We start from the raw sequence: 26,299 nt of genomic DNA, 5'->3' as shown, positions 1-26,299 counted from the left end.
ATAATCACTGACTGTTCAGGGAGTCTGGGTTAGGATGATGAAGTAGGAAGATCCTGAGCTCACTGCCTCCTACAGACATACCAAAACTACAACTACACACAGAACTATCTTTGAGAACAAACTGAAGACTAGCAGAGCAGATTTTCTATAATTAAAGTATATGAAGAAAAGGCCACACTGAGGCTGGCAGGAAAGGCACAGCCATAGTCTAGTCAGAATCCACACCCTTGGTGCAAAGATGCACAAGCAGGAGGGATGTCACAACCACGGAGGTCTCCCCAAATGGCTTAAGCAATAAATTTTAGGATATATTCTACCATAATAGAGAATTTTACAGCCTGTGCTCCGTATCCCTTAAATCACTCATTCAGCCCCTCATTCATTGAAACATTTAAGTGCTTATTATAAACCAAGCACTGTGATAAGGAATACAAACAAGACTTAGAGCAGAGTGGGAAAAACAGACACCTGTCCAAATAAGTGCTATAAACGATCAGATGCTTCACAAAAGAGACTGGACTAGAAGTTACAAAAGGAGGAGTCCGTTACATCTGAGACGGCTGGGAAATCTTTTTAAGAAAGACCAACTAGCTGAGTGTTCAAAGAACAGCATGTGGATAACATGCACGACTAGAACTGTTCCTGCTCCCATAGTTAACTCCCATAACTAACTTTTGAATCTTCATGACTAGAACAGGACGATTCTTTGACAGCAAACACTAGAAGTATCTCTTAATTAATCCAAGATGGTTAAAGGTTCAAATTTAGTAATCCCTTTCTTCATTATCACCTAAGAAAGAAAGAGGCTGGGGCGGGGGGGGGGGGGGGGGGGCGGGGGGAGGCGGGGTTGGAATTCAAAAGCCACTACATTAATCTCCAAGCAAACCACACCAACATTAGAATGACAATAAAAGCTACATGGGTTTTCACTGCTAACTCAGGTAGACACTAAAGGGAAAAAAGCACATCTATAAAAACTCAATGTTGTTTATACAGGAAGCAGAAGGACAGCATAATGGGTCTTATTATAGCACTAAAATATGGTATTATTTGAATAGTTTGCTTAGAGAAAGTGAATGACTCATTTAGAGCACCATTAAATAAGTGATTGTATCAGTGCAGCAAACAGTGCCCTGTGAGTTCAGACCCTTCAAATGGGACAGTAATTTACTTTCAGGGAGCACCTTTGCTTTCACTGGGAATTGGGACTATAAACAAACTTACAGTTTCATTATTGTGTTTTCCAAAAGCTGTTTGGTTTAAAATAATCTTCTAGAGCCCTTGAAATTCTAAACACATTAAAAATAAAGAAACAGACCAGTTAAATATTTCAGTTATAAATGTCAAAAAATACAAGGAAAGAGGTGTTAGAAGGTCTATATGAAGCATATGGAATGGGGAGGCATTTCCTCTTAAAATAAAAATATTCATTAGGTGTCAGTCCATAAAGCCCTGTCAAAGGAAATAAATGCAAAGGCTTAAGACCCAGAAAAAGGTGGGAATGACCATTACTAACATTTATTAACATCTATTCATAGCTCTATGAGGAGAGATAATCCTTTAGCAGATGAGCATACAGTAAGACATACTTTTTGTTACACATTTTGGCTGAGACCAAGGGGTCAGCCAGCAACTGAGATACAGACTGCTTTCCAGAATTAGTCTGGAGTTCTCTCCTTACTCAAGGTGTTTGTTATTAGTAATTTTCTATGAATAGTTGTTAGCCTATGTACCATAGATCTGGTTTGTTTTTAAAGAAAAAAAAAAAAAAAAAGAAGTACAAGAAGTATAAAGTAACAAACAAAAACAGTATGGGGCAGTAAGAGTAACTGGAAATGAGGATTCGGGAGCCTGAGTACGCAGAGCAGTTCTGCCATCAAAGAAGCCAGGGACGACGTTAAGTCATTTACTTGTTTTTAGCTTTAATTTATTGAAGTACTTCATTTTCCTTTTAATATTTATTTATTCAGTGTGCGCCAGGTTTTATTTGCGGCAGTGGGGACCTTCAATCTCCACTGCGGCACACGGAATCTTTGGTTGCAGCAAGCAGGATACTCAGCTGCAGCATGTGGGATCTAGTTCCCTGACCAGGGATCAAACCTTGGCCTCCTGCACTGGGAGGACAGAGTCTGAGCTACTGGGCCACCAGGAAAGTCCCTGGGTTCTTAAAAAATAGCATGTATGTATGTATTCAAGTAGAAGCGCTATCTCAAATAGAAGTTTCCCTGGAAGCTTCCGTACACAGAGAGAATATAACAGGGTTGCTCTGAATGATGACAAAATGGGAGCCTGGATTTCTGCCCAAATAACCTGCTGTGTCCTGGGGGATACCTCAGCAGAACCCCTAGGCTATTCAATGTACTATTTAAAATTGCTGGAATAGATGAGTGGATATTTCACGTTCTTACATTTCATGGACAGGAAAAGTTCAAAAAGATTTTGAAAGAACATAATATCAAAATAAATAAATTTAGCTTTGTTTCATGAAACTACTGCTGGCTGGAGAAAAAGATATTATAAACCAGTTTTAGGAAACACCTCCAGAATATCTCTCAAGGATATTCAAGTTCTAAAGTATACAACTTCTTCTACTCCTATTGTGAAAGAATTAACCAAAACCACTTTAGGTATCCAAGAAACTATTTTACTGTTCTATAAGTACATTAATAAAGTGCCTCAGAGTTACTAAAAAAAAAAAAAAAGGCAATAAAAAAATCCAAGGAGAAAATAAAATTTATGGTGGCTATACAATCCAACCTCAAAATGTACAACATCATTTTAAACATCGTTTTCATATAATTTCCCCCATAACTAAAAATAAGAACTATAAGCACCATCATTGATGTTGAAGCTGAAACTCCAATACTTTGGCCACCTGATGCGAAGAGCTGACTCATTTGAAAATGCCCTGATGCTGGGAAAGATTGAGGGCAGGAAGAGAAGGGGACGGGAGAGGATGAGATGGTTGGATGGCATCACCGACTCAATGGACATGAGTTTGGGTGGACTCTGGGAGTTGGTGATGGACAGGGAGGTCTGGCTGCAGTCCATGGGGTCGCAAAGAGTCAGACATGACTGAGCGACTGGACTGAACTGAACTGCATAAGCACCATCAGTAATATAGTCCAAGCAATGCTTAACTTTCAGGAAACTAAGCTATTTCCTACTCTTTGCTCCTTCATACTCAGTATTCAGTTTCATCAAGCCACCCAGAGGTTGGTACAAACACTTGAGGCCATCAAAGTAAGATGAGGAAATCTAGCTGGATAATGAGGTGAAGCTGTATTTCAAGGATTATGTAACCACCCTGAATCCAAAAAGCAACACGGTCTATTCATTATTGCTCCAACTACTTTTTCTTGTGCCAGTTTAAAATTTCTAACTTATAAGAACAGACAATATTCTGTTAGCTAAAGTAAAAGTCAAATATTCTTTAAGAGTTCAAATATTTCTCTCCTAAAGAAAGTTTAAATATCCAAAGACCTCTTTGTCTCAAATCACTGGACATTGGGTACCCCGAAAACTTTCTTAGAAGTTTCAACTTCATATTTCTCTCTAACTCCTGGCACTGCATATAACATATCCTAGGCAGATCTTAGACATATCTTTTAGCAAAAAGTTGTATCAGCTTTCTGGGAAGTCCATTCCAACTTTATTTTACTATATTCTAACTTCAGAGCAATTTTTCTTCAGAATACTTACTATGTTGGGGAAGAGATAACCACCAAGCATCATTTATAAAATTATAAACTCACAATATCATTAAACCTTCTCTTTTCTGGGTAATAAAGATAATTCTATCAACTTCTATTCTAATACACTTTTCCAATTTCTAAAGCAACGACACTGTGTCTACTATATTCCTCTCCTGTAACATGAGGTTCGCTAAATGAAGCACAAGACAAGGTAGAAAACAACTCTGGAAGTAAGTCTTCCTTTCCCACACTTCTGTTTCTATGCATTGACTTCTTAAAATAGCTATAAATGGGTAAGACCACACCTCTGGTGGTATAGTAAGTCACCACTTTCTTTTACCACTAAGGTATCCTTTAGATACAGGTTCAGTGACTGAAGGATGATCTGCACTGAAGCTGACCAGAAGGCCTCAGAAGGCAACAGCCTCAAGTCACACAATGTTTAACCATATTAAAAAGAAGATAAAATTTACTCTGAAACTTAAGACATATCCATCACTTAAAGCATGTTCACACGCATACACACACACACACACATACACACAACTGGAAAACCCATAACCCAGCTCATACATTTCTTCTTAGATATCACAGAACCTTGGGCCATCACCTCTTTACAGAGTCCCTCCAACATCTTCTGGGTCTGTTTTCAAAGGGGCACCTGGAAAGCTCCAGAGCCTCCAACTTCTGTAACTTTCATTTGAAAAGAAGCTCTGTACATACAGGTTAACCCAAGCTAACTCCTGGGCCTCCATGAGTCAGCCTGAATCTGTCACTGCTGTCTATCCCTGGTGTCCTGAGGAATGTTTGAGTCCTGGCTACAACCTGTCCTCTCATCTCTCTGCTAACATCACTCTTCTAAAGGGGCTGCTGTCTCTGAGCATTCACACAAGGCTATGAAATACAGGCAGCTTGACTACTCAGAGCAATACTAAAACACAGTCTCTATTGAAAGCTCCTGGCTGTGCAACAAAGACAAGTCAGTTGTTCTATTCTCTGTTCTCAATACAGTCCTGAGCGCTTGTACGTAAATGAAACAGCCTTTTGACAAAGAAGTCCTCCTCCTTTCTCAGACAAACACACATGACAAACGTGGGAAGGGGTGCGGGGCAGAGGGGTGGGCTTGGCTTGAGGAGTTCAATTTAGAGGTCGATCCCAGTGGCAAAATCTAACTCTGAAGGCCTTTACCGCTTTTCATTTCCCAGCTGGCAATGTACCAAAACAAAATATATATAGCAACTTGTAGGGAAAGAGAAGATGCACAAGAGGCAGGCTCAAGGGTGAGAGCAATTTCTTTCTTACAGTTTAAACCACTAGGAAAGATGAAGCATACAGTATCAACAAGTACAGAAAATAAACCATATTAAGCAATATATACAAATATGCACCAATACACACAGAGCAAATACAGTGACAGGCCTTTCTTTTGGCTCCAGATTATATCTTTCATTTTATAATTTCATTTACAGAAAGAAATAGGGGCTTTTTAGTAACATAAAATGGTTTATCTTTATACAGAACATGCAATATTCATAAAAATCAAATGCTTTCATTAGATTTAAGATTTTCTTCTTAAATTTAAGTTTTTCCCACTATAGTTCCTGAGATCTCATTTCTATGCCATGACTGTTCACATCTGCATTTTAAATGGAAATACAGACTCCACCACCTGATTTAGCAAGTCAGGGTGCATGCACACTGTAGTTCTCATTTTCGGGCACCTTTGAAGACAGAGTGATATTTAATACTGAATGTAAGCAGTCTTTTCATCTTATACTGAAGAGTAATTGCTTCCCACTTTAGAACTATAGCATGAGTTATCATCTCTGACTTGTTCTCTAAGTGCATGGAAAAAAATGACAAAGAACATGATGAGTGTACTCAAGGGAGCTGGATCTTTGCTAACTGCTAAGAAGTAGTCACGGCCAGTCAGGCAAAGCACAGTGAGACACAGCCTGAGAAATGACATGCATTTCTGTGCCCTGGTTTGTGGAAATCATTTCTATTAAATGTCCTCAGGATGCAGAGGCTGAATTTTCCATGGTGTCAAACATACCAGATAAAAATTACAGCTGCACATAGATGATGGTGTTTATAATTGTACATATATTTGAAAGAAACTGTATATATACAGCTGCTAAAATTTTTATTTACAGAATTTAGTGAAGGTGGGAGACACAGAGGGCTTCCCCTTAGGCTGAAGCAGCCAATGCTTTCAAGGTTATCTATTATCAAGTTGGGTTAGCATGGGCTGCCTCCGTAGTCTGAAGATGACATACAATAAAATCCTATCAGGTCTGACCCACAGTCAACCATTTCCTATACTTAGTATGCACAAAACAGGATAAGATGGTGAAAGTAGGAAGGTAAAACAAACTATCTCATTTCTTCACTCTATACCACAGAAGAAACAAACCAATACAAGAAAGCAAATCACATACATATACAGACTTGGATCCAATTCAAACGTCACGCTGTATAAACAAATATAAAATGCATATGGAAAAGAAGGGCATTTAAATTCCATTCAACGCTACAAACATGTTTCTCATTAAAATATAAACCCTTACCTTTGCTTGTCTCTTACTGGCTTCTCTTCTGGCTTCCCTTTCTTTCAGTCTTTTTTCCTACAGGAAGACAGGGAAAATTAGCAACCAGTAAACTTATCTAGTAAGTGTAAATCTCACTACACATTCATTACAATTCTTCTTGAGCCAACCAGATAAGGCGCATTTACCTTTCAATAGATATTTATTGTCTATTGTAAGACTGGTGTCAGTTTTCATAATCATTAAAGATGTGCCAAACAAATATGTAATCAAATCACAGTTCAATCATTTATTAGCTGTACAGTTTTAGGCAACTTACTATCTCTCATTTTCTCACCAAAACAAGGAGATAACAGAAGCACACATTTCATAAAATTGGTATAAGAATTACATAAAATAACATAAATGCCTAGCACAATGTCTGACATATGACAGGTTCACAGTGTTGGCTATTAAAATAAAAAGGAAGACATGCAGTAATGACTACTTCCCTTCTCCTCTAAGAGTAGAATTTATAAAAGATGTAAAACCCTCATCCTTGGGGTTCTCAGAAAAGTGGCAGTATTTTTCTCAAAAGAAAAACAACAGAAGATTATTCTTTTAAGCACCTTCTCTCATTGCTTTATAATTTCCCCATTAGTTTTCCAATGATCATAAAACATACAGAAAATGCAGTACTAACATTTTCAAAATAAGAATTACAGATATGTATAATAATAAAATTCAAAACAACAAAATAAAGCTAAAGTTGAAAAAAAATTTGTTTTAAATAGAATTTAAACAAATTTGCCTCTTTGCCTCTTCAAAAAATAGTGGTAAAACAATATAAAGGCTAGACTCAAACCAAAATCATAGCTAACAATATATAAATGTATTTCAAATACAACCAACTACCAGATCAATGTAAACAGTGAGCAAACAGCAAATAATTTTTTCATGAAGTAATATGAAACTGCAATCATGATTCCCTCTTACATTAAACATCCACTAATGTGAGAATTAACAAGTTTTTTCAGTCCAGACAATCTATCGTCAGTGTTCTTCACACATGGCTTTCTGCAGATTCAAGAACCAAGTCTAATACACTCTTGAGAGACAGATTTGAGGCTGTTCTGCTGCTCACAGCATTGAGAAGGGCAGGAAATTGCTACGATCCACACTATACACCCCATCTAGGTTTACAGACTCCTTTTTAATAAAAAGTTTCAAAGTGGGTTAGATCTAATTAATGCAAAGAGGAGGAGAGCCCACAGAACTTACAGATTAAGTTTTCATAGCTTCAGACCACACAGCAGGAAAGATAAATTCTAAGTGAAACTAACAAAAATTCAAATTCAAATGGCAACTGTTCATGTGTCATACCCACTAAATAAATCTTGATGCTAAATTATTCTTTTCTGAGATTATTATTCTTTTTTACACTGGTTTTGGAGAAAACAGCTATTACTTTGACTTCCAAAGAAAACATACAACTAAAATGGCAGGGAAAACTTAAACAATGTGCAGTTACACAGGGAAACACTCTAAAGATTATTTGCAAGTTCCAGATCAAGGTCAGAAGAAAAGATGAACAAATCAAAACAAACTGTTTCATTGTTAAAGAGCTTAGTAAGTGAGAGGAGGGAGTGCTCAGGTGCTTCTGTCCTGTCTCAGTCTTTACGACCCCATGGACTGTAGCCCACTAGGCTCCTCTGTCGACGGGATTTTCTGGACAAGAACACTGGAGCGGGTTGCCATGCTCTCCTCCAGAGGATCTGCCCAACTCAGGGATCGAACCCACATCTCCCACATTGCACAGGATACCACTCTAATGGCAGAAAAGTGAGGAGGAACTAAAGAGTCTTTTTATGAAAGTGAAAAGGCTGGTTTAAAATTCAACATTCAAAAAAACGATCATGGCATCCGGCCCCATAACTTCATGGCAAATAGAAAAGGAAAAAATGGAAGCAGTGACAGACTTCATTTTCATGGGCTCCAAAAGCACTGTGGATGGTGACTGCAGCCATGAAATTCAAAGACACTTGGAAGAAAAGTTATGCCAAATCTAGACAACATGTTAAAAAGCAGAGATGTCACTTTGCCGACAAAGGTCTGTACAGTCAGAGCTACAGGTTTCCCAGTAGTCATGAATGGATGTTAAGAGCTGGACCATAAAGAAGACTGAGCACAGAAGAACTGATGCTTTTGAACTAAGTGCTGGGAAAGACTCTTGAGAAAATCAACCCTGAAAATTCACTGGAAGCTCTGTTGTCGAAGCTTCAATATTTTGGCCACCTGATGTGAAGAGCCAACTCATTGGAAAAAAAAACTCTGATGCTGGGAAAGACTGAGGGCAAGAGAAGGGGGCAACAGAGGATGAGATGGCTGGATAGCATCAATTACTCAATGGACATGATTTGAGCAAATCCAGAGATAGTGAAGGATAGAGAAGCCTGGGATGCTGAAGTTCATGGGGGTCACAAAGAGTCAGACACAGTGACTGAACAACAACAAAAACAAGATGAACAGTTTTTAGCTTAACAACATGCTTTAGCCAAATGTTATGTTTCCTTTTATTATTAACAATGGTCTGGAGAAATGCAAATTAAAACCACAATGAGGTACCATTACACGCCAGTCAGGATGGCTGCTATCCAAAAGTCTACAAGCAATAAATGCTGGAGAGGGTGTGGAGAAAAGGCAACCCTCTTACACTGTTGGTGGGAATGCAAACTAGTACAGCCGCTATGGAAAACAGTGTGGAGATTTCTTAAAAAAACTGGAAATAGAACTGCCATATGACCCAGCAATCCCACTTCTGGGCATACACACTGAGGAAACCAGATCTGAAAGAGACACGTGCACCCCAATGTTCATCGCAGCACTGTTTATAATAGCCAGGACATGGAAGCAACCTAGATACCCATCAGCAGATGAATGGATAAGGAAGCTGTGGTACATATACACCATGGAATATTACTCAGCCATTAAAAAGAATTCATTTGAACCAGTCCTAATGAGATGGATGAAGCTGGAGCCCCTTATACAGAGTGAAGTAAGCCAGAAAGATAAAGACCATTACAGCATACTAACACATATATATGGAATTTAGAAAGATGGTAACGATAACCCTATATGCAAAACAGAAAAAGAGACACAGAAATACAGAACAGACTTTTGAACTCTGTGGGAGAATGTGAGGGTGGGATATTTCAAAAGAACAGCATGTACACTATCTATGGTGAAACAGATCGCCAGCCCAGGTGGGATGCATGAGACAAGTGCTCCGGCCTGGTGCACTGGGAAGACCCAGAGGAATCAGGTGGAGAGGGAGGTGGGAGCGGGGATCGGGATAGGGAATACGTGTAGATCCATGGCTGATTCATGTCAATGTATGACAAAACCCACTGAAATGATGTGAAGTGATTAGCCTCCAACTAATAAAAAAAATAAATCAATAAATAAAATAAAATAATAGGCTGCTGTCCTCCCAGATATGGCAATACAGTAAAAAAAAAAAAAAAAAAAAAAAACAATGGTCTGCTACGGTATGCGCTTCCCTGGAGGCTCAGATGGTAAAGAATCTGCCTGCAATGCGGGAGACCTGGGTTCAATCCCTGATTGAGAAGACTCCCTAGGGAAGGGAATAGCAACCCACTCCAGTATTCTTGCCTGGAGACCATGGACAGAGGAGCCTGATGAGCTACAGTCCATGGGATCACAGTGTCAGACACGACTGGGTGACTCACACACACAGACTACATGGGTAGGCTTCCCTGGTGGCTCAGTGGTAAAGAACCCGCCTGCCAACGTAGGAGACAAAGGTTTGATCCCTGAGTTAGGAAGATCCCCTGAAGGAGGAAATGGCAACCCACTACAGTATTCTTGCCTGGGAAATCCCGTAGAGAGAAGAGCCTGGCAGACTACAGTCCATGGGGCTGCAAAAGAGTTGGGCGCAACTTAGCAACTAAACAACAACAACTGTGTGGGTCTTTCATTCTAACAGGATTTTTTTCCTGATAGCATTTCATGTATTGGGTTGGTCAACAGCCAACATTTTTTTCCGTAAGATGGCTCAAGTAGCACTTAGTTGTCTTTAACTTTAATCGAAACAATTTTTTTAGACTGCATTGTGATAGCTGTCATATCAGCATGCATTTAAAAAAAAAAACTTACCAAAATTGGTGAATTTTTGTGTAGCTATTTTGATACTGAAGATGGAAGAAAGCAAGCAATATCTTCAGCATATGATTCTTCATCATTTTAAGAAAGGTAAAAATGTAACTGGAATGCAAAAAAAGATTTGTACAGTGTATAGAGAAGGTGCTATGACTGATCAAATGTGTCAAGAGTGGTTTATGAAGTTTTATGCTACAGATTTCTTGCTGGATAATATCCACAGTTGGGCAGACCACCTAAAGTTGATGGCAATCAAATCAAAGCATTGAGAACAGCCAACATTATTATTACAAGGGAGATACCTGACATATTCAAAATATCCAAACTAAGTGCTGAAAATCATTTGTACCAGCTTGGTTATGTTAATCACTTTGATGTTTGGGTTCCACATAAGTGAAAAAAATCCTTCAGACTGTATTTCCACATGTGATTTTCTATTTAAACATAATGAAAAAGTTCCATTTTTAAAACAAATTGTGACAGCTGATGAGAAGTGGATACTGTACAATCATGTGGAACGAAAAAGATGATGGGACAAATGAAATGAACCACCACCAACCACACCAAAGGCCAGTCTTCATCCAAAGAAGGTGATGCTGTGTATATGGTGGGATTGGAAGGGAGTTCTCTATTATGAGCTCCTTCTGGAAAACCAAACAGTTAATTCCAACAAGTACTACTCCCAATTAGACCAACAAAAGCAGCACTTGATGAAAAGTGTCTGGAATTAGTCAACACAAAATGCATAATCTTCCATCAGGATAATGCAAGACCACATGTTTCTTTGATGACCAGGCAAAAACTTATACAGCTTGCTTGGGAAGTTCTGATTCATTCGCCATATTCATCACACACTGCACCTTCAGACTTCCATTTATTTCGGTCTGTACAAAATTCTAATGGAAAAACTTTCAATTCCCTGTTAACGACTGTAAAGACACATAGAAAAGTTCTTTGCTCGAAAAGATAAAAAGTTTTGAGAAGACAGAATTATGAAGTTGTGTGAAAAATGGTAGAAGGTAGTGGAACAAAATGGTGACTACATTGTTCAATAAAGTTCTTGGTGAAAATGAAAAATGTGTCCTTAAACTTCACTTAAGAACAGAAGGAACTTTTTGGCCAACCCAATACATAATTTAATTTTTGCCTGTTTCCTGTGCAGAGAAACAAATAATTAAACACATTTAACAGTCACACAAATTGCTATTGTAATTATTCAGTAACTGACCTTCTCCCAAGACACTAGAGCACCAGAAAATGGCACTTCAAAGTTCCAAAGAATAACCTCTATATGGTCACATCAGAAAAACTCTCTCTAAACAAGTAAACACAATCTCTCTTCTGGGGTTTTCCATCTAGTCATTGTAATCATAGCAGGAAAAAGCATATTAACAAATTTTTGATGAACTGCAGTATTAATTCATCACAGTAATGAAGAATCTTTTAAATTTCAAAATTTAAATTGGCTATCACAGATCACATGAGCATGTGAGTAGAATAATTATTCCTTTTAAGATTTCTGTCACAAGTCTCAGGTGGATGAGGGATACTGAAAACCTTTAAAATATGAAATGAACATGACCAGGACACAAAAATAAAGTATAATAAAAAGAACAAATTTTTAATACTGGGTGACACAAAAAGGAAATTAGAAAACTTCTCTTTGTTTTCTTAAAAAGCTATATTAGCACTCTACCTGAAAAGAGGCAAGAGTAAACATCCGTCTTTAAACAGAGAACAGAAAGTAGAATTACGGCAATCCAAAATTTGGGAAATGAATATAGGAAAAAAAACTACAAATTTTTCATTTGCTAAGACAAGAAAAACAGTTCTTTTTTAAAAAAGATGAGTATATGAATCATAGATGCTATAAATGACAGGAAAAAAAATAAAAGGTTGGATTACAATGACTGGGGGAAAATATAATTGAATCTTATTAGATTCAGTAACTGAGGTTCCTCAACCCCCTACCCCAAACACACATATTTATGTGGTTGAAATATTTTAAATCCTTCCTTTTCCTATTTCATTTTTTAGGATTGGTACCAAAAGGCATTTTACGCTAACAGAAAGAAGGCACAATTTTACCTTTAATTCTGCCATGCTACATATGATAAGAAGATCATGAAATTCAATAATAAAAATCAAATTCCCAGGAGACAAAAAAAAACATGAAAAATTACATTTTAAGGTACAAAATACTCCTTTATAGACATTAATACACATCTTTTGGCTTCTCATAAACTACAGGTCCTCAGCTTCCAGAAAAGTACCATGAAATATGAATTTCAATAGCAGCCAGGACTATATATTTAAACCACTTTCATTCCATGGTGCTTGGAAATCTGTAGATTTGGAAACCCCTGTTTCTCAGAAGGTGGTGGAAGTGTATAACCTATTTGAATGAATCTCAGGCAACTGAGTCAGTTATGCTACAGAACAGAGTTCCCAGTTGTCAAAGAAGGAGGGGACATCAATCCCCATTTCAGTATTACAGGAACTTCTTTTTTCAGAGAAGAAAAGTGGCTCAACAAACGTGAATAAAAAGAATTATTACAATACAATAATCTTTGGCCTGAAGCTACCCCTTTCCCTCCAAGAATAAAACCCCAGTGATTCTAAATCCCTCTCGAGAACTAACAACACAGCAAGGTTCTCTGATCTGTTACCTATTCTACAGAATTTCATCCAAACAACATAAAAAATTGGTCTTCCACATTTAAATCTATAACAACTACAATAAGGCTATGAAGACAGGGAGAAAAATAAATTTACACAGAACACCGATTCACCAATCAATTCCTTCAAATATTTCCTGAGCTACTATGTTCCAGGCTCTGTTGTGAGCTCTGGGTATACAAGGATGGGAAAAACAGACACAGCCTAGCCTCCTGTAGGAAGCTTCCAATGCTCATCTCTGTAGTCTGTGAAATGATCTTTCATTAGCACCAAACTCTGCCCCTGCTCCTCAACCTCTCCAGCTAAACTGACCATCAATCTATAACCACCCCACCTCACTACATGGTGGTATTTTAAAAATCCATAAAACAAAGAACTTAATAAAAATAGAGATAATAAGCAGGTCAAAGACTTGCCACAAAGTTGATAAAACCTATAAAATCTTGAGTATTTAATCTCATTTTGGATGCTGGATATGAAAAAGAGCCCAAGTACCCAGATGATGAAGTGAATATCACAAGAGGTTACAAGCTCATGAGAATAAGAAGAGAAACCTCCCAGGCAGACATCTCTAAATTATAGACAAAAGTTTGATAGTAATAGGCTGGTTCCTTTTTTATAATAAATCTGGTCATGATGGTGGTAAGAAGGGAACTGAAGGATATGGTTGTACAAGAAGAGAATCTCTGTTCCTCCCCTAGAAATAAGCTTTATTACTCATTAAGTCAGTTTGAGAATTAAGCACTGGATACATGTCCCCCCATGATGACATTTCTGATATGTCAGTATGTGGTCCTAAATTAAACTATTAATCACAATGCTTATTTTTTTCTAAATTTGTTTGAGACCAATGATCTTGGTCTGGAAATATGAACAATTTCTATCACTTGTCATTCCTTCTTCAAAGTCCTCCTCTCCTCTTGTCATCCTCTACCTTCTGATTCATTGCCTCAGAGCTACTCTGTTTTAAGAGAATGCCTAGTGGTATGAAATAGGGAGCAGCTACATGGTTAAAACCAGTGTGTAGAGAAACAAAGACCTTGGTAAGAACCCCAAGGCTACTATTTGCAAGCTTTTATATGCTCTGGGGCCTCGGACAAATTACTTGACCCTTCTAAGTTTTAGTTTTATCATCTGTAAAATGAGTCTACCTCACTTATATCATAAGTTAATTGTTAGCATATAATATATAAATGCTTAGTGCTGGGCCCAGTTAACAAACTGCTACTTGCTACTGTCTTTAATGTTCTTGTTATTACTATTCCTAAAATACCTGATTACTGCCTTTCTCCTTCTTGATTACATAAATTTATGTTTAAGACACCTGGATTCCATGCCAACTCAATTCTGTCTAAAAAACAATAAACAAAATAGATTTTCTAAGAAGTCCCTTTAATTCTTAACTTTCTAACGAGCCTCCATGGTGGCTCAGATGGTAAAGAATCTGACTGTAATGCAGGATACCTAGGTTCGATCTCTGGGTCAGGAAGATTTCCTGGGGAAGGGGATGGCTACACACTCCAATATTCTTGCCTGGAGAATTCTATGGACAGAGAAGCCTGGTGGGTTATAGTAAAATTCATGCTAGTAGTTAGCAGAATCCAGAAATCTCTGCAGACAGTCCAGAGTTACATTCTGACATGTCATCTAAATACACAATCCAAAATGGATAAAGCACTCAAAGCAAATTTCAAAGAAATGAAAGAGAACCTCATAATGAATTGCTTCTCTCCACTCTCAGCTGTTGTAACAGATATTATCACACCAAACAGAAGCTATCTTTCAGAGGTAAAAATGATGACATAGCACAGAGCAGATTTTCACTCCATTTAAGCAAAAAACCTTTCAGTGATATGATTCATGGCCCATCTTTCACAGTTCTAACTGAATTATCAGAAAACACATTGTTTCTGTGCAAAAGCAGTGCTTTTGTATTTACAACTTAATTTACTAATGTTTTTATATGTAAAAATATATTTTGCTATAATTTTACTTATGATAGTTTCAAGAGCAAAAAAACCCAGTAACACACCTAATTAAGTATAGCTACTTATAAACTGCCAGAGAAAGCAGAAGATCCAAATGGTCTCAGAAGAAAATGATGCTTAATGGCTAAAATGAAGACTCATAAAAAAAAATAAAGATGCTGACTGGGTGACCCAAAGCAGTTACACAAGGGCTCCATAAGTCCCCAGAGTAAGTAGCCAAGTTCCAGCAAGGGGGCAGCTGAATTCCATTCCCAGTGAGGCCATAAACTGTATCATCTTTATTTCTTCCTTTTTATTTACTTTTTGCTATAAATCTTTACAACAAAGATATTTACTTGAGTCATAGTAGAAATTACACAGTTTTCAGAATTTGGTAGATGAAAAAATGAGTCAAGGACAGGTGTTAATAACATGGAGGAATAACACATGGGAATAAATGAGCAGCTGAGACCCACATTACAAAAAAACAGAGTGCATTTTCAAAGCTATCATGTGAGGCTGTCAATTTTAAACAGTAGGAAAAAACAATTACTTTCAAACAGAATCATTAAGACTAAATTCACTTATTATATTAACTATCTTACCCTTCTAAACCAAAAATATAATCATGAAATATTTTAAACATGCTGAAAGATTTTTAATCTCATAAAAGCTTCTAAAATTGACACATTTTTCAAAATATTATATGTGTCAAAATATGCATCAAATACAGAATTATGTTATAGATTTTATGGAGTTTTATCTTCATTTTATTCTCACATCTTACCTATATACACAGAGCCAGGGGATCTCTCTCTAATCACTTGTTATTAACTCCTATTATCTTTCCCTCAATTTTCAGAATAGGAAAGTGCAATCCACTGTTTATAATGGCCAGGACATGGAAGCAACCTAGATGCCCATCATGAGATGGATGAAACTGGAGCCCATTATATAGAGTGAAGTAAGCCAGAAAGATAAACACCAATACAGTATACTAACGCATATATATGGAATTTAAAAAGATGGTAACGATAACCCTATATGCAAAACAGAAAAAGAGACACAGATGTACAGAACAGACTTTGGGACTCTGTGGGAGAAGGCGAGGGTGGGATGATCTGAGAGAATAGCATTGAAACAAGTATACTATCAAGGGTGAAACAGATCATCAGCCCAGGTTGGATGCATGAGACAAGTGCTCAGGGCTGGTACACTGGGAAGACCCAGAGGGATCGGGATGGGGAGGGCAGTGGGAGGGGGGATCACGATGGGGAACACATGTAAATCCATAGTTGATTCATGTCAATGTATGACAAAAACCACTACAATATTGTAAAGTAATTAGCCTCCAACTAATAAAAATAAATAGAAAAAAATTTTAAAAATAAAATCCAAATAAATAAATAAATATATAAATTCTATGACACTTGGGGAAAAAAAAAAAAAAGAACATGCAATCCAAACTGGTGACTGGTGATCCAAATGGACTAGGTAATGCTAGGGCTCCAAAGCAAATATTCCAACTTGTTACAGCACAACACTCTCTCCCCCAAACATTATGCCAAATGTTAAAACCTAACGTTTAAAAAAAATAATACATATGCATTCTAGGTAGAAATCCAGTCCATGGCCAATTGGTACATAATTGATTTGAGCACCTGTATTGTATCTTATGGGCTTCCCTGGTAGCTCAGCTGGTAAAGAATCTGCCTGTAATGCAGGAGACCTGGGTTCGATCCCTGGGTCAGGGAGATCTCCTGGAGAAGTGGCTACCCACTCCAGTATTCTTGCCAAGAGAATCCCCATGGACAGAGGAGCCTGGTGGGCTACAGTCCATGGGGTCGCAAAGAGTTGGACATGACTGAGCGACTAAGCACACTGTATCTTACGTATGCTATTATGATAAACTAAGTGTTCAAAAACATGAAGTTTCACTAATATACAAAAACTTACATTTAAATAATAATTTTACCGATGAAAATACCAAGAAATGAATCATATTTGTGCCAAGTCGCATTCGCATTAAGCTGAATAAAGGGAAGATTACTTCGGTTTCTTCTTTGTGCTCTTTTTAGAATGCATAATATTTTCAGTCTCCAATATAGAAAGTATGCCATGGGCCACCTTGTGCAGAATATACTTATTTTATATAAAACAACAAACTTTGCTTTAAACAACAAACTTGTTTTTAAAAGATCTTATATCTCTTTTAGTTACAGAGAACTGTTTCAAAAGCAGTAGCATGTAAAGTTCATGTGATTTCTCTCCCAACTGTATCAGCCCCAAACTGCTCTCTTCAACCTCGCTGTGAGACGGTCACAGTGATAGCTTTAAAGTCATATGCTATGTTTTAACAATGGTGCAAAGAAAATAAATTATGTAAAGTCTCAAAAATAAGTGCAAATGAAAAAGTATAGAACAATCTACAGTACTGTAGAATACTGTAGTACGAATGTAACAAAGGGAGAAAATAAGAATATGCATTTCTATTTACTAGTCTTTGCATAAACTTTAAGGATACATTAGTAATTAATAAAAATTTACCTCTGAGGTGGAGACAAGAATAAAAATGACAGGTATGGGCAGAAGCAAGACTTCTCAACATTAACTTTATCATCTTGACTTTGGAAAACAGGAAGATATTATTCATTTCAAAAACTGTAATGTAAAAAAATTGGAGCACAGAAAATTTCTATGCAGTGACTAAATATTCAAAGTTAACTATGATTTTAATTATAATCTTCCGGAGAATAGAACCCACATATTTTATTTTTCTATTTTTGTTAATATTTATTTATTTGGCTGCTCTGGATCTTATTTGCATCACTTGGGACCTTTGATCTTCATTGCAGCATGCAGGTTCTTTAGGTGCAACATGTGGGATCTAGTTCCCTGACCAAGGATCGAGTCCAGGCCCCCTGCATACAGAATGTGGAGTCTTCGCCAATCGACCACCAGGGAAGTCCCAACACCATGTATGTTATATAGTCCATCTTCACAGTCTAAGGCAGAGCCTAACACACAAACACTGTGTAATATACAACAGTAATTTGAAATTAAGTTCCTAAAAATTTCAGAAACAATATTCCACAACCCAGATACAGTGATAACTTCCGCACATTGGGAAGAGGGGTGAAAGGGAAAATAAGGAAAGGGGAAGAAGCAAATGGGGGTGGGAGGAGTCTTAATTCTCCGTATTTCTTTTTACTGCTGACTACAATTTAAAAATAAAGGTAAAATGTTCTTATGCTGGATAAATACTTTAAGAAGACTATAAGCAGAAACATGACAAGCTTCTTGACACTCAGCATTATTAAAAATTTTAGCAACAAATTATTAACACCAAATTTCTATTTAAAGTACTGTGCTATCCAGGAGGCGGGAGGCGGGGATCGGGATGGGGCACACATGTAAATCCATGGCTGATTCATGTCAATGTATGGCAAAAACTACTACAATATTGTAAAGTAATTAGCCTCCAACTAATAAAAATAAATGGAAAACAATAAAGATAAATAAATAAATAAAGTACTGTGCTAAAAGCAGCAATGAAGGAAATGCTTAGTTATACCCCCAAACTCTAACCAGTATATTTTAGGTTCATTTGTTCTCCACATTATGGAATGTTTTTCCTTGCCATTCATTTTCATCCCTGAAAGCTATCTTTAAGAACTAAATTTCTTATTCATTAAATGCTACTGTGAAGTTGTATCAAATCTTAAAGAAATCATTAAATAATAACAAGGTCAAACAGGAGTCAAAATCTACAGTTTTGACCACAGGATATGGTTAATAATGACCATATAGCTAATTATTATGGTTAGTAATGGTTAATATGGATATGGTTAATAATGACCACATCCAATGACTTGAAAATTTTTGATACAGAGCTTAATATTATAGCAGTGATTCTTGCATATGTTACTGTGTTACCCTGAGACCATTCATTGTCTCAAGGGCATACCACAGAAACTTCTTTAAAAAGGTAAATCTGTTTTAGTTCATTAACTGACTCATTTATCAAGTGAAAAGCCCACTTTTAAGCAGTGCAAAAGGACAGTAATACCATGAGGCCAGAATGGAGTAACCCTTTCAGTTTTAAGGATAACAGTTTAAGGCCAATAGGGCATATGCCTATATAGAAGCACTCTTTCTCATAAAGTTTCCTTATTTTTTTCTTAATTTAGTAAATTTAATCTTGTATCTATTGCCAAGTAATCGCTTATGGAAAGACTTAAATTCAAACTGGAAACAATACTAATGTTGCTCAAACAGGTGAAACATGAAACACACCATGCTCCATCCACACCATGTAACACTCACTACTCAGTAACAGAAAGAAAGGGGTCAAACACGGAACTAGGTGATCTACAGATTCATGATGGGTGACAAAACTCAATCCTAAGAGGCCATACACTGCATAGTTTCATTTATATATATATATTCTTGAAATGACAAAGTTATAGAAATGGAGTTCCCGATACAACTTTTAACAAGTGTACAACTACAATTATCTTCAAATTAGAACTTTATTTGGAAAAAAAAAATCACTGTTAATTTGAGTCACCGCAACCAAAGGCAGATTTTGGTGACATTCTCAGAAACCAGTTAGTATACAAAGACTTCACCAGCAGAAGGAAAAAGGACTAGATAAAAAACAAAATAGCCACAGAAAAATAAGTGCTAAAGAAAATAGTAAAGTAACCTGGTTGTTAAAGAATCTCTATTGAACATTTAAATACATTTAGGACATATTAAATTTCACTCAGTATTCATTCAAGATAGAAAGCTTACCCGATGCTTTGCCTTAATTTTCTTCCTATATTCTTCTTTGTCAAATTTGTCCTCTTCTTGAAGCCTTTCCTTTGCTTTATCTAAGTTGATACCACCAGCGTCATCCTCTTCCTCAGTATCCTTGGAAACAGATTTCTGCACTTGTGGCCACTGCTGAACCAACTGCAGAGAGGAAAAAGGTGAATATGAGGCAGGAGACAAGGAACATCAACGTGCAAGAACGCCACTTGCATTTGCAGAATGATTTTGAAATGGTGCACATACATACTTTCTGCCTTACAACCTGTATTTCTGATACTTTCAAACAAGCTTTATAATAAAAGTGAGCAAGTGACAGAAGTCAGGATAAAGTAATGCTGCCATAACTCAATTAAGAGCAGGGTTAAAAGAAATTTTCATTAAATAATTTGGACAATAAGGTAGTTGCTTCAACATCATTTCAGCATTTGTATGTAGTATGCAATACTCCACCAACTCAGCTCCAAATGATCTACACAGGGCAACAGCCAGGCTGAGCAGAGTGCCTGCCACGGCAGTGTACCTCCTCTAACACCTCTCAGCACACTGGGTTGTTTTACTTTCCTGTTTTCCTTCCTAGCATTAACCTCCTTGAGGGTAGTCATATGTCTTATTCATGTATCCTGAGAACCCAACACATTATCTGGCATACATTATGTGCTCAAAATTGATGAAACACATATCAGCTGGTACCACACATAAAAACTGAAATAACTAAGTTAAGCGTAAAGGAGAAAGTTAGTCTGGATTTCATAAGCCTGCTCAGATCTATACAATTTTACACAAACATTTTATGGTTAGGAACAAGGTGATAAAGAAGTCAGAGCACTGATCTGAGAGTCAGGAGACGTGGCTTTAATGCTTTGGCTTTTTCACTAGCCCAGTGCGTAACCCTGAATAAATTACTTAATTTCCATACATCTGTATCACTGCTTGAAAAATAAGGTTTGTTTGACTTAATCATATTTCAGGCCTAACAGGGTAAAATTCTAGACAATTTAGACTAAAGCATTTCTCTTATTCCTGTAATTGACTGCCAGGAGGATTTAAGTAACTGCTCCAGTTTCTGAAAGACTGCTAATTAAACAGCAGGAAAATGAAGGCTGTAGGCATCATCTCATTCTTCAAGATGAGACTACCATAGAGTCACAACTTGAAGCAAGGGTCACAAATGCATGAGCAGCACAGCAGCAGTCACAGAAGCACTGAGAGAGATGAGTGGTGCCAGTTACGAACACCATCCACTGCTCTGACTTCTCCTTTATCAGAGTGGAAAAAATTCATCCCTAAGTGGAACCCTTCTTTCCTTGTTTACTCAGTCGTGTCCAACTCCCAACTCTTTTTGCAACACCATGGACTGTAGCCCGCCAGGATCCTGTGTCCATGAGATTTCCAAGGCAAGAATACTGGAGTGGATTGCCATTTCCTCCTCCAAGGGATCTTCCCAACCCAGGAATCGAACCCAAATTTCCTGTGTCTCCTGAACTGCAGGCAGATTCTTTACCACTGGGCCATCAGGGAAGCCTATGGGTGGAACAAATGGTAGCATTTCTTTCAGGGTTTTAGATCAGAAGTTTCACCATGGCTTAGAGTTACACAGTGCTCCTGTCGGCAACACATTTACAATGAAGTATTTTACAGTTAAGGATTTACACTCAACCTGAAGTTAATGGGTATAATCTCTGCAGCTAAATTAGTAGCACAGTAAGGAACCTCAATAACTAAAAGCACTAATCTGCTCTTATAGTGAGCATGTGATACAATACTACAACTATTTTCTGATTTAGCCTGTTTCTCAAGTGCTGACCTCTTTTCTGGATCACAGAGATTCATATATTTCAATTTTATAGGCTTCCTCTGCAACTTCAACAACAACTTCAAAATTTGAATTGTATTCAACTTTGTTAGTTTTCATACTATTTATACACCATTTTATTCCACATTACCAGTGCAAATTTGCCTTCTAAACCAAAACCTCATCCCCAAAGTAACATCCAAATCTTTGCTAAATTCAGAATTAAAAGGAAACAGACGCCTGCATATGGATTGTGCATACAGCAATTATATTAATAATGATAAAATATTTGATGTGACATGTGATACATTATAGTTAGAATAGAAAGCTCTGTTATTTTACCGGGGTATACACTTCTTCTGAGGGCTTACTATTTGTTAGGCACTGTTCTAAGTGCAGAGGACAGAGTAGTAAGCAGAGCCAACAAATACCTTCCCTCATGTAACTTTTTTCACCTCAGTGGAATAGAAGTACCTTCTCTCATTCCACTGGAGAGGAAATATCTTCCCTCATTCCCACTAGAGTGGAAGAAACAGAAAACCACCGAATAATTATAGAATGAAAAGTCTCATAATAAGTGGTATGAAGAAAAAATAAACATAGGGCAAGGGAAATGATATCATGGTGCGCATGTGGTGCTGAGTGCTATGTCAGAATGAACATGGAAACCCACAGATCAGTCAGAGTGAAGCAGAGACAACATTCAGAAGATCCTATGACCACCGACTCTAGCATCACTACTTAAGGTGAGTCACTTGGCACTCTGAATATGTTTCCTCTTAAAAAATGAAGATAATATTATTATATAATGAGTGATTTTCATGAGCAATCTGCAAGGTAACCTCTTCCCTACTCTATGGGGATGTATTTACACTAAGACCAGGTAATTATGAAATGTAAACCAGACACCTATACATCTAAGGTTATTTTAAAGCAGAGAATTTTTCCCATAGCAGGCCAGTAAGTAAAAACAAGCCAATATAGCATCTAAAATTGAGGAATCACAGAGCAGAGGCTTTCTATAGTCAAGCAAAAGAAGCTGTGGTGAGAGGTTGTGTTATTATCCTTCTGCATGTTCCCACAGAGTACAATGAGAGATGGACCCCATGACAAGAAAGTCTTATCTATAAAAACAGGATCTGGGAAATTCAGAACCAACCCTGAAACAATCCAATCAAAAAATGGGCAGAAGACCTAAATAGAAACTTCTTCAAAGAAGACATACAGGTGGACAACAAACACATGAGAAGATGCCCAACATCACTAATTATTAGAGAAATGCAAATCAAAACTGTGAGTATCACTTCACACCAGTCAGAATTGCCATCATCAAAAAATCTACAAACAACATTACTCTCAATGGTGAAATACAAAGACTTCCCTCTAAGGTCAGGAACAAGACAGGGTGTGCACTCTCACTACTATTCAACATAGCTTTACAAGTCCTAGGTACAGCACTTAGAGAAGAGAAAGAAATAAAAGGAATCCAGATCTGGAAAGAAGAAGTAAAAAATCTCAGTCTTTGCAGATTACATGATATTATGTGTAGAAAACCCAGAAGAAACTATCAGAAAATTACTAGAGCTAATCAGTGAATTTAGCAAAGTCGCAGGATACAAGGTCAGTACACAGAAATCATTTACATTCCCATATGCTAACAATGAATAATCAGAAAGAGAAATTAAGAAATCAATCCCATTCACCATTGCAACAAAAAGAATAAAATATCTAGGAATAAACCTACCTAAGGAGATAAAATAACTGTATATGGAAAACTAAAAGAGATTAATGAAAGAAATCAAAGATGACATAAACAGATGGCAAGATATTCCATGTTCCTGGGTAGGAAGACTCAATATTGTGAAAATGACTATAGTACCAAATGCAATCTACAGATTCAATGTGATCCCTATCAAATTACCAATGGCATTTTTCAGAGAACTAGAACAAAAAATTTCACAATTCATATGGAACACAAAAGACCCCAAATAGCAAAAGCAGTCTTGAGAAAGAAGAATGGAGCCTTCCTGACTTCAGACTATACTACAAAGCTACAGCCATCAAGACAGTATGGTCCTGGCACAAAAACAGAAACACAGATCAGTGGAACAAGATGGAGAGCCCAGAGACAAACTCACGCACCTATGGGTACCTTTTTTTTTTTCTGACAAAGGAGGTAAGAATATACAATTGGGCAAAGATAGCCTCTTCAATAAGTGGTGCTGGGAAATAAGCTATGTGTAAAAGAATGAAATTAGAACACTTCCTAATGCCATACATAAAGATAAACTTGAAATGGATTAAAGACCTAAATGTAAGACTAGAAACTATAAAACTCTTAGAGGAAAACAGGTAGCACACTTGATGACATAAATCAAAGCAAGATCCCCTATGACACACCTCCTAGAGTAATGGAAATAAAAACAAAAATAAAGAAGTGGGATCTAATTAAACTTAAAAGCTTTTGCATAGTAAAGGAAACTATAAATAAGGCGAAAAGACAACCCTCAGAATGGGAGAAAATAATAGCAAAGGAAACAACTGACAAAGGATTAATTTCCAAAATATACAAGCAGCTCATGCAAATCAATACCAGAAAAACAAACAACCCAATCAAAAAGTAGGAAAAGGACCTAAACAGACATTTCTCCAAAGAAGAGGTATAGATGGCTAACAAACACTTAAAGCTGCTCAACAGCGCTCATTATTAGAGAAATGCAAATCAAAACTACAATGAGATAACCACCTCTTACCAGTTAGAATGGCCATCATTAAAGAGTTTACAAACAATAAATGCTGGAGAGGCTGTGGAGAAAAGGGAACCCTCTTGCATTGCTGGTGGGAATGTAAATTGATACAGCCACTATGGAAAATGGTATGATGATTCCTTAAAAAACTAGGAATAAAACTACCATATGACCGAGAAATTCCACTACTAGGAATATATCCTGAGGAAACCAAAATTGAAAAGGACACATTTGGCCCAATGTTCACTGCAGCACTGTTTACAATTGCTAGAACACTGAAGCAACCTAGATGTCCATCAACAGATGAATGGATAAAGCTGTGCTACATATATACAATGGAATACTACTCAGCCATAAAAAGGAACACATTTGAGTCAGTTCTAATGAGACAGACGAACCTAGAGACTATTATACAGAGTGAAGTAAGTCAGAAAGAGAAAAAAAGTGTCTTATACTGATGCATATATATGAAATCTAGAAAGATGGTACTGATAAATTTATTTGCAGGGCAGCAATGGAGAAACAGACATAGAGAACAGAATTATGGACACGGGAGGAGGAGAGGAGAGAGAGGGTGAGATGTATGGAGAGAGTAACATGGAAATTCACAATACCATATGTAAAAACAGATAGCCAGTGGGAGTTTGTTGTATGACTCAGGGACCTCAAACAGGGTCTCTGTAACAAAATCTAGAAGAGTGTGATAGGGAGGGAGATGGCAGGGAGGTTCGGGAGGGAAGGGACATGAGTATACCTATGGCTGATTCTTGTTGATGTCTGACAGAAAACAACAAAATTCCTTAAAGTAATTATCCTTCAATTAAAAAATAAATAATTTTTAAAAAAATATACCAAAAAAATCTACAAACAATAAATGCTGGAGATGGTGTGGAGAAAAAAGAATCCTCCTACACTGTTGGTGGAATGCAAACTGTAACAGCCACTAGAGAGAACAGTGTGGTGGCTCCTAAAAAAACTAAAACTAGAACTACCATATGACTCAGCAATCGAATTCCTGGGCATATATGCAGAGAAAAATCATCATTCAGAAAGAAACATGCACCCCATTGTTACTGCAGCACTATTTCCAACAGTCAGGACATGGGAGCAACTTAAACATCCATCATAAAGAAAATGTGGTATACACATACAATGGAATATTATTTAGCCATAAAAAGGAACAAAACTGTGCCATTTGCAGAGATGTGGATGGACCCAGAGACTATCATACAGAGTGAAGAAAGAGAGAAAGAGAAAAACAAGTATTGTTTCTTTTTTAAAATAAGTTTATTTATTTAATTTTATTTTTAATAGGAGGATAATTACTTTACAATATTTTGATAGCTCCTGCCAGACATCGATATGAATTTGCCATAAGTATACATATGTCCCCTTTCTTCTGAACCATGGTTCAAATATTATTTATTAACACATATATGTGGAATATATATGGCATAAATGAACCACATAGAAAAATGGTATAGATGCACTTATTTGTGAAACAGAAAGACAGAGAACAAACTATGGATACCAATGGAGACCGGGACCAGGATGGACTGGGAGACCGGGACTGGGATGGACTGGGAGACGGGGACTGGGATGGACTGGGAGACCGGGACTGGTATACATGCACTGCTGCATGATGGCGCTCAGTCGCTTAGTGGTGTTTGACTCTTGACTCTGCGAACCCGTGGACTGTAGCCCGCCAGGCTTCACTGTCCATGGGACTTTTCAGGCAAGAATACTGGAGTGGGCTGTCATTTCCTCCTCCAGGGGATCTTCCCAACCCAGGGATTGAATCTGGATCTCCTGCATTGGTAGGTGGATTTTTTACCACTGAGCCACCTAAGAAGCACCATATATACCCTACTATGTATAAAACAGATTAACTGAT

General features: G+C 37.3%; 1 protein-coding gene across 1 annotated transcript in view; it reads right to left on the bottom strand.

Moving 5' to 3' along the window:
- The window catches only part of DDX10 (DEAD-box helicase 10), a 281,000-nt gene that overhangs the window by 96,672 nt on the left and 158,029 nt on the right, over positions 1 to 26,299 (bottom strand). Inside the window, exons 15-16 of the mRNA XM_061144350.1 lie at positions 19,846 to 20,007; positions 6,266 to 6,322 (exon numbers count right to left, since the gene is read on the bottom strand). Of these exons, the coding sequence (XP_061000333.1) occupies positions 6,266 to 6,322; positions 19,846 to 20,007 (219 nt within the window). The remainder of the gene's footprint in view (positions 1 to 6,265; positions 6,323 to 19,845; positions 20,008 to 26,299) is intronic.

This window comes from Dama dama, chromosome 1 (genome assembly GCF_033118175.1).
Source record: "Dama dama isolate Ldn47 chromosome 1, ASM3311817v1, whole genome shotgun sequence".
NCBI lineage: Eukaryota > Metazoa > Chordata > Mammalia > Artiodactyla > Cervidae > Dama > Dama dama.
Note: the sequence above shows the minus strand (reverse complement) of the source record. Positions and strands in the feature narration are given on the sequence as shown.